The sequence below is a fragment of the Rhinolophus sinicus genome, linkage group LG01 (genome assembly GCF_036562045.2).
Source record: "Rhinolophus sinicus isolate RSC01 linkage group LG01, ASM3656204v1, whole genome shotgun sequence".
Lineage (NCBI taxonomy): Eukaryota > Metazoa > Chordata > Mammalia > Chiroptera > Rhinolophidae > Rhinolophus > Rhinolophus sinicus.
The window spans coordinates 79,182,284-79,196,130 of NC_133751.1; the positions used below are offsets into that span (position 1 = coordinate 79,182,284).

Sequence of the window (13,847 nt, forward strand, 5' to 3'; positions counted from 1 at the left end):
GACCTTTGGGTTGAGAAATTTGATACCGCGTTTGAGTCTTGCAGTTTTCTTCTATCACTTCTGATAGCTGTGAACAAAGTATCACAGTGGTTTAACAGTTTGGTTTGGCATTTATTTCCATCTTGAACATTTGTCCTTATAATTTTAGTATTTACTTATAAAAAGCGAAAAGGAAGTCTACAAATATAAGCTTGCCAGTTCAGGTTTATTTTTCAGATGTTTCTGGTTCATAGGTTTTCAAATGAGTAAAACATTAAAAACATTTAATGAGCATTTTGAGTTAATGTTAGAATCAACAGAATGATTTCTGCAAGCTTCTTGCTAACAAATAAATATTTAGCTTAGACTATCTGAACAGTACAAAAAAATCTTTTCTGAATGGAGTTATGATCTGCATATTTGTTTTTTAGTAAAAAACATCTAGTGAAGAAAACAATTCCTAACTTTAGCCTCATCTGGGGAAAACATGGCTTTATAATCTACTTGTTTAACATGACTTCTTGCAATGCATTTTGGTGGAACATATGGGCTATCCATGCAATAATAGAAAAGCTGAAGTGCTTTCTAGTGGAGAATTTTACCTAGTATTCTGTATGAAGGGTGTTAAGAACTGTAGAGATAACCTCTTAAAATTCTTAACATTTTGATCCTTACAGGTAGTATCTTAAAATTAACTTGAAAGCTAGTTATCCGATGTCTGATCTGCTTTGATATTTGAAAGTATAGAAATGTCTAGTTTCCTAGAAGAAAGGGTTTCTTGCTTAAGAGTGATCAAAATTGAAGTGCAGAAGTGGTAGGTTTATAGTGCTTTTTTAAAAATTGGACATTAGTTTTAAATTTTACAGTCGTTTAAAATTACAAGATTTTCTAGTTCTGTTTCTAGAAAGTAATTCTCTGTTGCATGAAGAGCACATGCTTAGCATTGTGTGGAGCTGTGATGAGAGCATACTTAACGCTGCACTACTTTGAATTGTGTTTATGTATTTCTTCCTCAGCTGAAAATACTGCTGGATCAAGTCGAAGAAGCAGTGGCAGATTTTGATGAATGTATTAGGTTAAGACCTGAGTCGGCTCTGGCACAAGCTCAGAAATGTTTTGCATTGGTAGGTTCTACTTTCTTTTGTATTTTCTTAAACATCATTTTTATTTCCCCATTGTTAACAAAAATGCATATCTCATTGTCTATACAAAGTCATCTGTTTTTCCCCCAAAGGATGCCTGTAGGGGGTATGTGTTAATTTAGGGAATGAGAAGTGTGTTCTGATGCTCACTGAGGTACTTGCTCCTGTGTTTCTCTGGTGTATTATTATGAGTTCACCTTGATAGGTGTTTGTCCCTGATTTTAATGCTCGCCTGACCAGCAGTATTTTCTCTGCTTCTCCACCAAAAACTGGTACAAAGAACACAAACATTTTGAGGAAGTAACTGCAGTCATAATATCAAATAACTGCTCTCTCATCTTGCCTTTTCAGAACTATTAATATTCAGAAACACTGAAAATCAGGTAAAATAAGTCCATTTATATTGAAATGAGGTTCTTCCAGTTAGCTCTATAGGTTGAGTCCTAAAATAATTTTAGAAACTGGATAACAAACACATTTACAGTCATGCATCGCTTAACGACGACAATAGGTTCTGTGAAATGTTAGGTGATTTCATCATTGTGTGAACATCACAGAGAGCTCTTACCAAACCTAAATGGTGCAGCCTACTGCACACCTGGGCTGTGCGATACAGCCTGTTGCTCCTGGGCTACAGGCACAGCATGCAACTGTACAAAACACGAGATTAAACCAAGCACAGGAGGAGAAGATGCAGTCAAGAGATTGGTAAACATGAGATGTGAAGCCGCTGCCAGCCTAACGCGGCATACCGTTTTATAGCAAATTTTATATAAGTAGAAAGAGTACACGCTGAAGTAATGATAAGTATAAATACAGAAACTGGTAAGTTTATTATCAGTCTCAAATATGGTGTACTGTACATAATTGTACGTGCTATACTTTTATACAACTGGCAGTGCAGATTTGTTTACACCAGTATCACCACAAACGGGTAATACAATGCGTCATGTTACGACAGCTGTCACTAGGCAATAGGAATGTTTCAGCTCCATTATAATCTCATGGGACCACTGGTGTAAATACAGTCTGTCCTGTATATTACAGATGAAAAATGTTAATAGATAAAAGGCACTTTATAACCCCTTTAGTAAAATGGCAATAAATTCTATTTAAAACCCCTGTTTGTATGCAAAGTTAAGTCCTGACAAGGCAGGGTGCCCTCTTCAGAGGACTGAACAGCTGGGAGTTGCAGTGAGTGGCAGCATAGCCCTGGCCTATGGATCCCCTGCTGCTGCGCTGTTTCTTTAGAACTCTTTTAGATGCAGCAAATTATGTTAGCCAATCACCTGCTTTTCTGGAAATACTCCTGTAACTTTGTGTGACTTTCATATGTTAACATTCCATGAGTTTTGAGTTCCTGATTTGACAGGCTTGATTTTTTAAACAGTATCGCCAGGCATATACGGGAAGCAATTCTTCACAAATCCAAGCGGCTATGAAAGGCTTTGAAGAAGTCATAAAGAAATTTCCCAAGTGTGCTGAAGGCTATGCACTATATGCCCAGGTAAATGATGTTTCATATTTTTTTCAGTTTCCAGTCCTTTTTTTATAAAGAATTGCATTTAATGAGTGGCTGGTTAGCTCAGTTGGTGAGAGCGTGGTGCCAATAACACCAAGGTTGCCGGTTCGATACCTTCATGGGCCACTGAGCTGTGCCCTCCTCAAAAAAAATTAAAAATAAAAATAAAGACCTGCATTTGTATGCTGAATCTCAGTCTGGAAATTAGGTTACGCTGCTTCCCTGGTTGCAGCTTCTGTGGAAGCAGATGGCTTTGCTCCTGTGTCTCCAGGCCCTCAGGACGGTCCCTAGTCACCTCAGGAGGGGCGCCTGTGTCGTACAGTTTGAAAACCACAGGCCTAAGCTCTTAACATGGGGAGGCTTAAGCAGGACATTTCTCATGTTTTCATTTGGATTGGATTTGTAAAATTTAATTCCTTAGGGAAATTTGCTATATTCAGTTGGTGGGAAAAATGTCTGTGGAAAGAGTTTTCTTTCCATTTTGATCATCGTCCTTTTGAGTGATTTGAAAAGCTGTAACAGTTCATTTTAACGTCTCTTTGGTTTGTCTAAAATTCTTGGTTTGGGATTGAAACTATGGGAAGTAGGATTTCAATTTGAATTATTTACTTACTAACTTTAAATCATCCATTTAAATGACAACGATTAGCTTCTTAGAGCCATAGTTAGATTTTCCCTCCAATTAAATGATCTCTGAATGACCGTTTTCTCTTAGTCTTTAAGTTAAAAGTTGCTTTTAATAACATAAACCATCTATGTTAATATTCAGTAATTTCTGTCTTATTTTTTTTTATTGCAAAGAAATGTCATACCTGCCTACACATCATAGAAATAGGAAACATTTGAAAATGACCATTGTCCAAACCATTCTTAAGGTTGCTTGTTTTCTTTTTAATTTCCTTCATGATATCTTTGTCAAGTTAAAATTCCATGGGGTGAAATTTTTTCTGAGGGTTTATTAACAGGGAGTTTGAGAAGATTGATTTGATCCCAATAGAATTTGCATCTATTCTCTAAAGCTCTACATATCACTCCATTATTAGAGATTGAAATTCTCAAATAATTCTCAGGGGTATGAAGTTCAGCCCAGAAGTTCTTTCACCTCAGAAATAATATCTATTCAGTTTTTGTTCTTACAATTCCTAGACAGCATGGTGATAATTAAAAAATGAAACATTGGTTGATGACTACATGCTCTATTTAGTTATGAAAGCATGTACATATACAGTTTTATAGAATGTATAGAAGTTAGCATACATGTTATAATTGTACGGCATCTGCATTGAATAGGTATACTTGGGTTTATTCCTATGTCAGGAACAAACCAGAAGGTGATAACACCATCCACATCACTGAAATGAAATTCAAAAGGACTTTTTTGGTACAGATTTCTACAAGCAGCTAAAAGAGCAAAGGCCACTGAATAGGTTTTAAAGAAACCAGTATTATAATAGGAACAACTCTTGCAGAGCTTTCCTAATTGCACATTTCGCTGCGACTGTGTTACTTTCAGAATATGTTTCCACTTACTTGAGCTATCTTATTAGCGTTAGCATTGTTACAGTCTGTTTGCACTGCAATTTCTATCCTTTGGTCCCTCTTCTGCTTTTTGCTTCACTATATATATAGTTATATGTAACTTTATATATGTACATGTACACACACACACACACACAAAGTTACATAGTACAACTTGTTTTTAAACTCTCAAAATTTGGGCTTAGATGCTGGCCAACTCTCAAAGTTACAGTTTGAGTGTGATCTGGTAGCCATATAACCAACCCCTCCATTTTTGCCATGGAATTTGCCTTAAAATGGTTGATCGTAGGCTGCTTTTTTTTTTTCCACCAGTAATTTTTTAAGGAATGACTGATAAGCTAACACACATACCTGAACTTATCCTTCCAAATGAGTGTTGTCTTTAAATTCTCATAATAGGATGTATTATGATAAACTATAAGTGACATGAATGTACCTGTGAGAATCTGATATTACAACTGGCACCAAGAGTGGGATTTTACATATTCTACAGTTTTCCACATTGCTGTTGCATTTAACCACTTGCCAAAAAAGAGAGGCACAGTTAAGATTTCATATTTATAACAATGTCATGTAAAAAACTATAATTAAGTTATAACATTCTAAATGAGTTTACATTATTTGGTAATAAATGGATAAATGAAGTAACTTTTAATAATATACTTTTAACTGCTTAGGTTGACAGTTACCTTAATATAACTGAAGTATCTCCTCACCTAGGCATTAACAGATCAACAACAGTTTGGTAAAGCAGATGAAATGTACGATAAATGTATTGATTTGGAACCAGATAATGCCACAACGTATGTTCATAAAGGGTATGTATTTTGTGGTTCTGTTTGTCCCAGTAAGAAACTAAATGTCTTGCATATTAATAAGATGGATTTCTTTTGGTCAGTGAGGAAGGAGACTGGTATAGAGTCAATTGACAAATTTCTTAGCTGTGGATGCTTCACTGTTAATTTTTTAAATTTTACTTATGTTTCATTCTTACATAGTAGTTAGTAAATGTACTGTTTTCACTCTAGCTTAAGGATTTCAGTTCCAAACACCCTGTCAAATGTTACTTGTATCAAAATAGGAAACATGTAAAATAAGTTTTTCTTGTTTTTGTGTACTTGAATTATTTTAAAAAACTTCACTTAAATTTACACAAAGCAAAAAACTAAGCTTGCAAGTAAATTAGTAACAGAGACTAGACTGCTAGGCACTTTTATTGAGGTTTAGTTGATACACATCATATTAGTTTCAGGTGTACATGAATCAGTATTTGTATTTATTATGAAATGATCATAAGTCTAGTTAACGTCATTATACATAGTTACAGAATTTTTTTTCTTGTGATGAGAACTTTAAGATCTGTCTTAAAGCAACTTTCAAATATACAATACAGTATCATTAAGTACAGTTGCTATGTTGTATATTACATCTTCATGATTTATAATTCGAAGTTTGTTCCTTTTGATTCCCTACAACCATTTCACCTACCCCTCGTCCCCTGCTTCTGGCAGCCATCAGTCTGTTCTCTGAGTTTGTTGGTTGGTTTTTTAGATTCTTTGTATAAGTGACATAATACGTTATTTGTTTCTGTGTCTGACTTAGTTCATTTTGCATAATGCCCTCAAGGTCCATCCATGTTGTTGCAGATGGTAGGATTGCCTTTGCTAATGGCTGAATAATATTCCTGGGTGGGGGAGGGGGTGTGTGTGTATGTGTGTGTGTGCACGCACATGCATATGCCATGTTTTCTTGATCCATTCATCCATTGATGGACAATTTAGGTTGTTTCCATGGACACTTTTTTTCTTTTTTTTTTTTAAGTTTATTGGTGTGACGATTGTTAGTAAAATTACACAGATTTCAGGTGTACAATTCTGTATTACATTATCTATATCTCACATTGTGTGTTCACCACCTGACACTTTTTTTTATAAGGAATTGAGAGTACAAAACCACTATAAAATGAAAACAATTTGACGCTGATTACGTACAGTTTTAGATTTTCCTTTTCCTTGTAAATTAAACTATAAATTCACTGAGGACAGAAATTGAGTCATACGCTTCGTTCCTGTTGATACTGGCCCATGGTCACATCTGACTGCCTTTTTGCATTTGCAGTTTACTTCAACTTCAGTGGAAGCAAGATCTGGATAGAGGTTTAGAGCTTATCAGCAAGGCTATTGAAATCGACAATAAATGTGACTTCGCATATGAAACCATGGGAACTATTGAAGTGCAAAGGTAACTTCTAGAGTGTTCTTAGTTAATTTAAGACAGCTCCACAGATACTTATCTTTCCATTCTACTCATTACAGATATTATTGTCAATATCCATTTTTTGTGTTTTACTATGTTTCACCTTTTGAGGCAAGCTTCCTTCAAAACTATGCTTCAATTTGTCTTGTTACATCATTTTTCCAAAAGTCATACTTATAAAAATTAAGTCAAGCACATGCATTACCAAGGGAAACATAATCTTTCTCTAATACCTGTTGTGTGTTCTTTCCTCTTTTCACCTGTATTATTCCTGCTGGAGAACAAATAGCCTGCCACGTGCTTAGGCAGCGCAGTGTAGTAAGGACTGGTAGCCAGGCTGCCAGGAGACCTGGACGCTGCTACAAAGCAGCCACCAGCCACCTGACTGGGCATGTCGCAACATCATGTCTGAACCTCTAAGTTTTTTTTTAAATCAGGGAGTTGGGTAAGATTTTTTACCACTCTGACTTCCCATAATTTCTTGTTTCATGTAAATGTTTATCCAGAGTTGCACTTGAGATCCACCATTACCAGATGACAGTCGTTTGTGCCACAGAATTCAGTGTAGTGTACTGTTTCCCCGAAAATCAGACGTAGCCGGACAATCAGCTCTAATGTGTCTTCTGGAGCAAAAATTAAGACCCGGTCTTATTTTACTATAAGACCTGATCTTATATAAGACTGGGTCTTATATTTTTGCTCCAAAAGATGCATTAGAGCTGATTTTCGGGGAAACACAGTACCATCTTATTACTGGCCTTGCTGTCCGTTTGAGTACCTCCTCTGCAGCCAGACACTGAACTTTAGGTGTTTTCCAAATATTATTTAAATTGATGTTTACCCCAATCTTTATAAAGAAAACATGCAGATTATATGATCCTCAGTGTAACTGAAGCGTGTAGAAACTGATGCCCAGACTTGTTGACAAGGTTATGTGATGAGCCAGCAGTAAAAACATGAGCCCGTATTCCACTGATATCAAAGTAACTGAGCTCGCCACTGTCGCTTGTCAGAAACCAGTAGCTGTCTGAATTCCGTCATCCAGCCCCTCCTGGGGTCAATCTTCTCCCTGCTCCAGAGTAGGCAGAGTGGGTGTGGGTGTGGGTGTGTTGGCTGATGATAATTTTTGTGGTTCTTTTGAACCCATTCTATACTAACAGTTGCATTAAATATTATTTCTTAAATGCCAGTTTGTTAATGTGAATGGAATATTCTCATTAGAATAGGATGGGGTAGTGGTTCTTAATCTTTTTAAGCAAATTTTTTGATTTTCTTAGAATAACATGCATACAGAAAACACTTTCCATTTAAATTGTTTCTAGAGCCTGGGTTAAGGACCCCTGACTTTCGAGGTTTGATGGATTTTGTTTGCATATTTATTGTACTTTAAGAAATTGTCTAAATCCTGCCTTACGAATAAGTGAATGTGAATGGGTGAAGGAAATTGCTGATTACCCTAGGATTTAGCAAATCCGCTGTCTACTTAATATCTGAATTCTTGGAACAAAAGTTTTATTAAATCTATCATGTGGCCATATATTGTAGTAGAAGGTTAAATACAGTCACCCCAGAGGTACATTGTATTTCTTAGAGTCTAACTGGCATATATATAGTAGGGACTTAAATATGTATTGTAAGATTTCCTGCATATATACATAGCGAATACGATTGAATTAAAGCAGCTCTTGGTTCTTGGTAAGTATACAAAGCCAAACCACACTTAGACTGTCAGAGGTAAATTATATATTTTTTGACCAAGCATATTCGTCCATTTACTCAAGAAACATTAATTACCAGGCATTGTACTAAGTTCTAGGAATTGAGAATTGTCTGTCTGTGTTCAGCTGACTATGCACAGAATGACAGCAGAACTGTGGGAACACTGACAAGGGAGCGGGGAATATTTCTTATGAAGATACTATATTTGAACTGTGCTTTAGAAAGGTGAGGCTTTGACTAGAATCAAGCAGAGGCTATAGATCATCTAATTGGATGCGCAGATATGAGTGTACAGAGAATTAAGGCAGACCCGTGTGACTGGAGTAGAGGTGCATAGGATGGGATATGGTGGTGAGATGAGGCTGAAAGAAGGTGGGCTCACAGCTCTGTAAGGTAAGGCCTCTCCACGCCTTACTGTTCTGTGCGGCTGTCACTGCTTTCTCAAGGAGCTTCATGGTACAGGAGAAACATGTAGAATTTAGGCACCAGACAGGAAGATTTCTTATCTGTAAACAAAGACTGAGTGGTATAATGCAAACACATAGTATTTGTAATAGTAGCTAACATGCATTGAGTGCTTTCTATGTGCACTGTTTTGTTTGTTACAAAGAAGCATTTTATTAGAATCATAGTTGAAACAATGGTCAGACTCCATGTAACATATCTTACTAATAACTTCATTGCATTCTGTGAAGTGCTTGTTGAATTTGACACATTTACAATTTTTGTTCTTTTAGAGGAAACATGGAAAAAGCCATTGACATGTTCAACAAAGCTATTAACCTGGCCAAATCGGAAATGGAGATGGCTCATCTATACTCACTCTGTGACGCTGCCCACGCCCAGACAGAAGTTGCAAAGAAATATGGATTAAAACCACCAACATTATAAAATATGGGGGAAGGAAAATGACCCTCTTTTTAGAAGTTTACCCCCCCTCCAACTGAACCCTAAAGACACTGTCATGAACGTGTTGAATGGTGGAACTTAGTATTTCCGTTTGTGCTGTTGTCATTGTCACACCTGTTTCTCAGTTAGGTGTTGTGGGAGTGGCTGTGGGAGGAAGTGTGCAGTGTTGCAGCTTTTATTCCCTATGCAACAGAAGCTTAGAACTTGTTAAAGGATGTCAAAATAAAGTTGCAAAGAGTACAAATGATAATTGGCCATGCAAATAAACACTTTGATTTGGCTTTTTGTTTGAGGGGGCTGGGAAGGGATGGTGATTCTCTGGATGATTTTGTCTGTGTGTGTGTGTTCGTGTTTTTAATATATATGAGTATTTTACAGCATGTTGGTTTTTAAATTAACATAGCAAGTGCTGTAAAATAGGTTTCTCTTAGATTTGATTAATCCCGTTTAGTTGTTTTTGAAGGAAACAAAGCTTACGTGGGGGTTTTGTTTTTAAGGCAGCAAAATTGAGACCCTTTAAACTACTGTCAGCATGCACAATGCTTCTGATTCTGCTCAACGTTAGACTCAGTGGCAACTCTTAAGCCACCTGACCCTCAACGCTACTGAATAATGTACATCATTCTTAAAGTGTACAACAGCTGGTTTTCATACAATTATGCAGAAGCAAAATACTCTGACTGATGTATGTGCTGGAAGACTGTGTATTAATGGGAGAGTGGACCGGGTAAGAGGTGAGGTGACATGTAAATGTTTTTATAATGGCCCATAGCTATTTTCTGTAGTAGGTACCACTTAATGTACTTTTTAAAGAAAATACAGGTTCGTATCACTTCATAGTGTACTTTTTAAAGAAAATGCAGGTTGGTTGTATGTATAAAGATGGAGTAAGTGTAATATGTGGGAGTATTTAATTAGCTTGAAATTTCTAGTGAAGAAAATGTGGCTAAAGGTTCAAAAAAGATGTAAGTCGTGGAGTCAGAAGCACAGTATTTCCTGAAGTGACAAGTTTAGTGCTTCAACTATGGTTAAATGTGCTTAAGGAATTCTGAGCCCGTATTTTCAGATGCTGAGGACATGAGGAATGCTTTTTAATTTTGAACTAGCCTTGGTCTCTAAGGATGACCGGCTGCCCGTGCCCAGGTCTTCACTAGGGATACTGTCAGGTTTTTGTTCATTGTATTTTTACCTCGCCTTCTTAGAAATCATTTCATGGTGTTTCTGTTTCCTCCAGTTGTCACTTTTATAGACCATGCTTTCGCTTATTAGCTGCATTTTTCTGGTGGTTGTATTCTTAAGGGGTCTCTTAAGAATGAGATATTTGGGGTGGGGACAGGTTTATTTAAGTCTAAGAATAATACTTTTCTGGAAATGAAATCTAATTAGAGTTTACATTGTTGGTCGTAAAGGAGCATTTTACCCCTCTTTTAAAAGGGTGCTTTATCCTATTGAAACCAAAAAGATTTTGTCTACAAATGCTATCTTTTTAGAAACTATTAGAAATGGCTCCCTTCCAAAGTCAGAGTCTGGAAAATATAGACGGGGCCTCTAACTAATTAGCGGGGGCAGTTAACATAATTTGACTTGGATAATGGAAATATGAGAGCTCTGCATTTTAGTTCTTCAATTATGTACCTACGATAACCCCGAAATACATAAATATTCTGTACCACTGAATAACCTCTGACAAAGTTTTTATTTGCATGGCTGTATTTACATTAACAGATATTTTCTTCTCTTCTCCCCTCCTACCCTTTGGGGTTGGGTAGAACACACAAAGGAAATTGAAGCATGTACCATTCAATACTGTCATTCCAAATCCTCACGGACTATTGCCTGTTCTGAAAAGTATTTGAACCTGCACTGAAAGCTGCATCTGTCTGTATCTTCTTTTGTAAATGACCTCACATGTAAATTCACCAAATAAATATTACATTCAAGCTTTTCTATCCTTCAAATCTATTTGCAAGCCTTAAACACACTGATAGAATGACTAATGTGCCCCAAAAGATATCCACACTTTGATCCCTGGAACCTGTGCTTGTTACCTGGTCTGGCAAAAATAAATGTTGTAGATGTGATTCAGTTAAGGATCTTGAACTAGAAAATTATCCTGGATTATGGAGAATTTCCAGTTTGTTTGCCAAAAGTTATGTACAATGTTGTGAGGAAACAGGTGAGTTAATGAATTCTGCTAAGACTTGAGGGATAAATAGGATTTAGGTAAGGACTTGAAGAGTAAACAGAATTTAAGTTAAGGATCTTCTTTCTAGAAAATGGGGCAACCAAAATTTTAAAAAATCTAAGTGAAGGGACATTGAGTGAGCTGAAAATAAGCCATTCAAGTTAGAGCCCAGCAAGATGAAGTTTTTTTTAAACTGGTAAGGAGTCGCCAATAGTGGAGTACAGATTTATTTAAGACCATGCATGTACGTGAGATTAGGACAAAATTAAAAGGGGTAAAAATAAACTCTGGGAAACGTGAACATCTAGGGGAAAAAATGATGAGTGATAATACGACCGAAGTCACATTGATGTTAGGTTTCAGGGAGACCAAATAGGTCTACAAATAGATCACTAGTCATCTGCCAGGGAAGTGTCACTGGAATGGTGAGGGCAGAACTGGGCTACAGGGGTCTGAACAGTAACTGAAAGATGAGAATTACCTAGTGAGCAGAAATGATTCCTTTAAGAAATTGGGTGAAAAAAATGTTTGAGGATGGCATGGTTTTTGTTTTGTAGGAGAAACTGAGAATGAATCTACAGACACAATAGTAATAGTTGCACACAAAGGAATACAGTTGTAGGTTTTAAAATACTTCAGAAACGGCTAGAATCACAACGTGCCCACCATGCTCCATTATTACAGATGCCTATTCATCAGGTGAGTTATGAACCAGCTACAAAACAGACGTCCTTGTATGTGTGTTTTAGTTATTTGAGTGTAGATCTGGAGCTTAATTCCTGACTTTAACAAAACCATTTTATCATAAAGTGCGTTCTCTTCCAACAACTAGCTTTAACTTATCCTCCAATCTTCAAGAAGGAACAGAGCTTCATGAAGATGATCACTCATCTTCAATGAGTGTCACTCATTCTTACAGTGATGGGGTGTACTGTAAGATTTTCTACTTAAAAAAATGGCTTCACACTAAAATAAAGTTTTAAGTACGTGTGTGTGGGCTTGACATTTTTTAAAAGGATCTGTGAGGTTTATAATACTAAGAAATTACTTGGGAATTTCTAGTCTGGCCAAGATGGAGTTACAGTAATCAGATTTGCCGTCCCACCTAAATAACTGAGGGGGGTGGGGGTGGGGGGGGAGATCATGTATGAAACAGTAGTTTCCAGACATCAAGACAGTGTTCACAAGAGAGGACCTCAAGAGCTTAATAAAGGAGATGAGGAATGCACTAGAGAGCACTGAAATAGAGAAGACCAGGCGGAAGAGAGAATTAGCAAGGTCAAAGACAAACCTAGAAATGACCCAGGAGGAGAAAGATAACTAAGAGATAAAAAAACTCGACAAGAACTATTTGTATTAGAAAGAGCAAGATAAGGATAATAGGTATTACCAGGAGAAAAGAGAAAGAAGGGGACAGAGAGCCTACACAAAGAAATAAGAACTTTGAAGCCCATGGAAAGAACTTGACTAGAATAGAGGAAGCTAACAGAACCCCTAATTATATCAACACGACAAGACCTCCAAGACACATTTAATTCAAACTGTCAAAAATTAATGAAAGAATTCTCAAGGCATCCAGGGGAAAAAGGACTGTAACCTACAAAAGAAACCCCATTAGATTATCATAAGATTTCTCAGTAGAAACAATACAAGACAGGAGAGAGTGCAAGAAAATACTCAAAACATTGAAAGGAAAGAAACATCAGCAAAGGATAATTATCCCAGGAAATTTGAAGGAGAAATAAGGCCTTTCCCAAACAAAAGCTGAGAGAATTTATCACAATACCTGCATCACAAGAATTGTTGAAAGGAGTTCTACTGGAAACAAGATAAAAGTATACAAAACTTTGATTTCAATGACTAATAGAAGCAGAAAACTACAAATCTTCAGAGTAGGATATTAAATAATTATAAAGGTTAAGGGGGAAAGGGGAGTGTTAAAAAAAATAACTACTGCAATTTGGTAACGAAATGTACAACATAAAAAGGGATGATTTGTGACAAAAGAGAGAAAAGGACTGAATGAGTACAGGTGATTGACAATAAGAGGTAATCAGAAGAAAAAGAACTATTGTATGTGTGACACATTTTACACAAAATTAATGATAACCATAAAACAAAAATCCAGAGGTGAGACATGAAAAATTAAAAAAGAGGAAATGAAGAAAAAGTTGTAGAAAACTGCCCAACTATTATAAAATAGCAGATAATCACAACGGGGGGGGGGGGGAGGAGGAGGGGGGAGATACAGAGAAACCAGAAAACAAAAAATGCTGCAGTAAGTCCTCATGCGTCAATAATCACCCTAAATGTAAATGGACTGATCAAAAGGCACAGAGTAGTGGGACGGATTAAAACAAGACCCAATTATATGTTGCCTAAAGGAGACTCATCTTAGCACCAAAGACAAACATAGGCTCAAAGTGAAGGGGTGGAAGATGATACTTCAAGCAAATGGCACCCAAAGAAAAGCAGGTATAGCAGTACTTTTATCAGACAAAATAGATTTCAAGATTTAAAAAGGGGACACAAAACTAGTCTCAATAAATTTAAAAAGACTGAAGTCATACCAATCATATTTTCTAACCACAATGGT

The 13,847-nt window shown here is 36.6% G+C and overlaps 1 protein-coding gene across 1 annotated transcript in view; it reads left to right on the forward strand.

Moving 5' to 3' along the window:
• Positions 1–11,006, forward strand: part of TOMM70 (translocase of outer mitochondrial membrane 70) — a 33,992-nt gene extending 22,986 nt beyond the window's left edge. The window contains exons 8-12 of the mRNA XM_019756491.2: positions 996–1,103; positions 2,512–2,628; positions 4,903–5,000; positions 6,301–6,423; positions 8,895–11,006. Of these exons, the coding sequence (XP_019612050.1) occupies positions 996–1,103; positions 2,512–2,628; positions 4,903–5,000; positions 6,301–6,423; positions 8,895–9,048 (600 nt within the window). The 3' untranslated portion in view covers positions 9,049–11,006. The remainder of the gene's footprint in view (positions 1–995; positions 1,104–2,511; positions 2,629–4,902; positions 5,001–6,300; positions 6,424–8,894) is intronic.
• Positions 11,007–13,847: the final 2,841 nt, after the last annotated feature.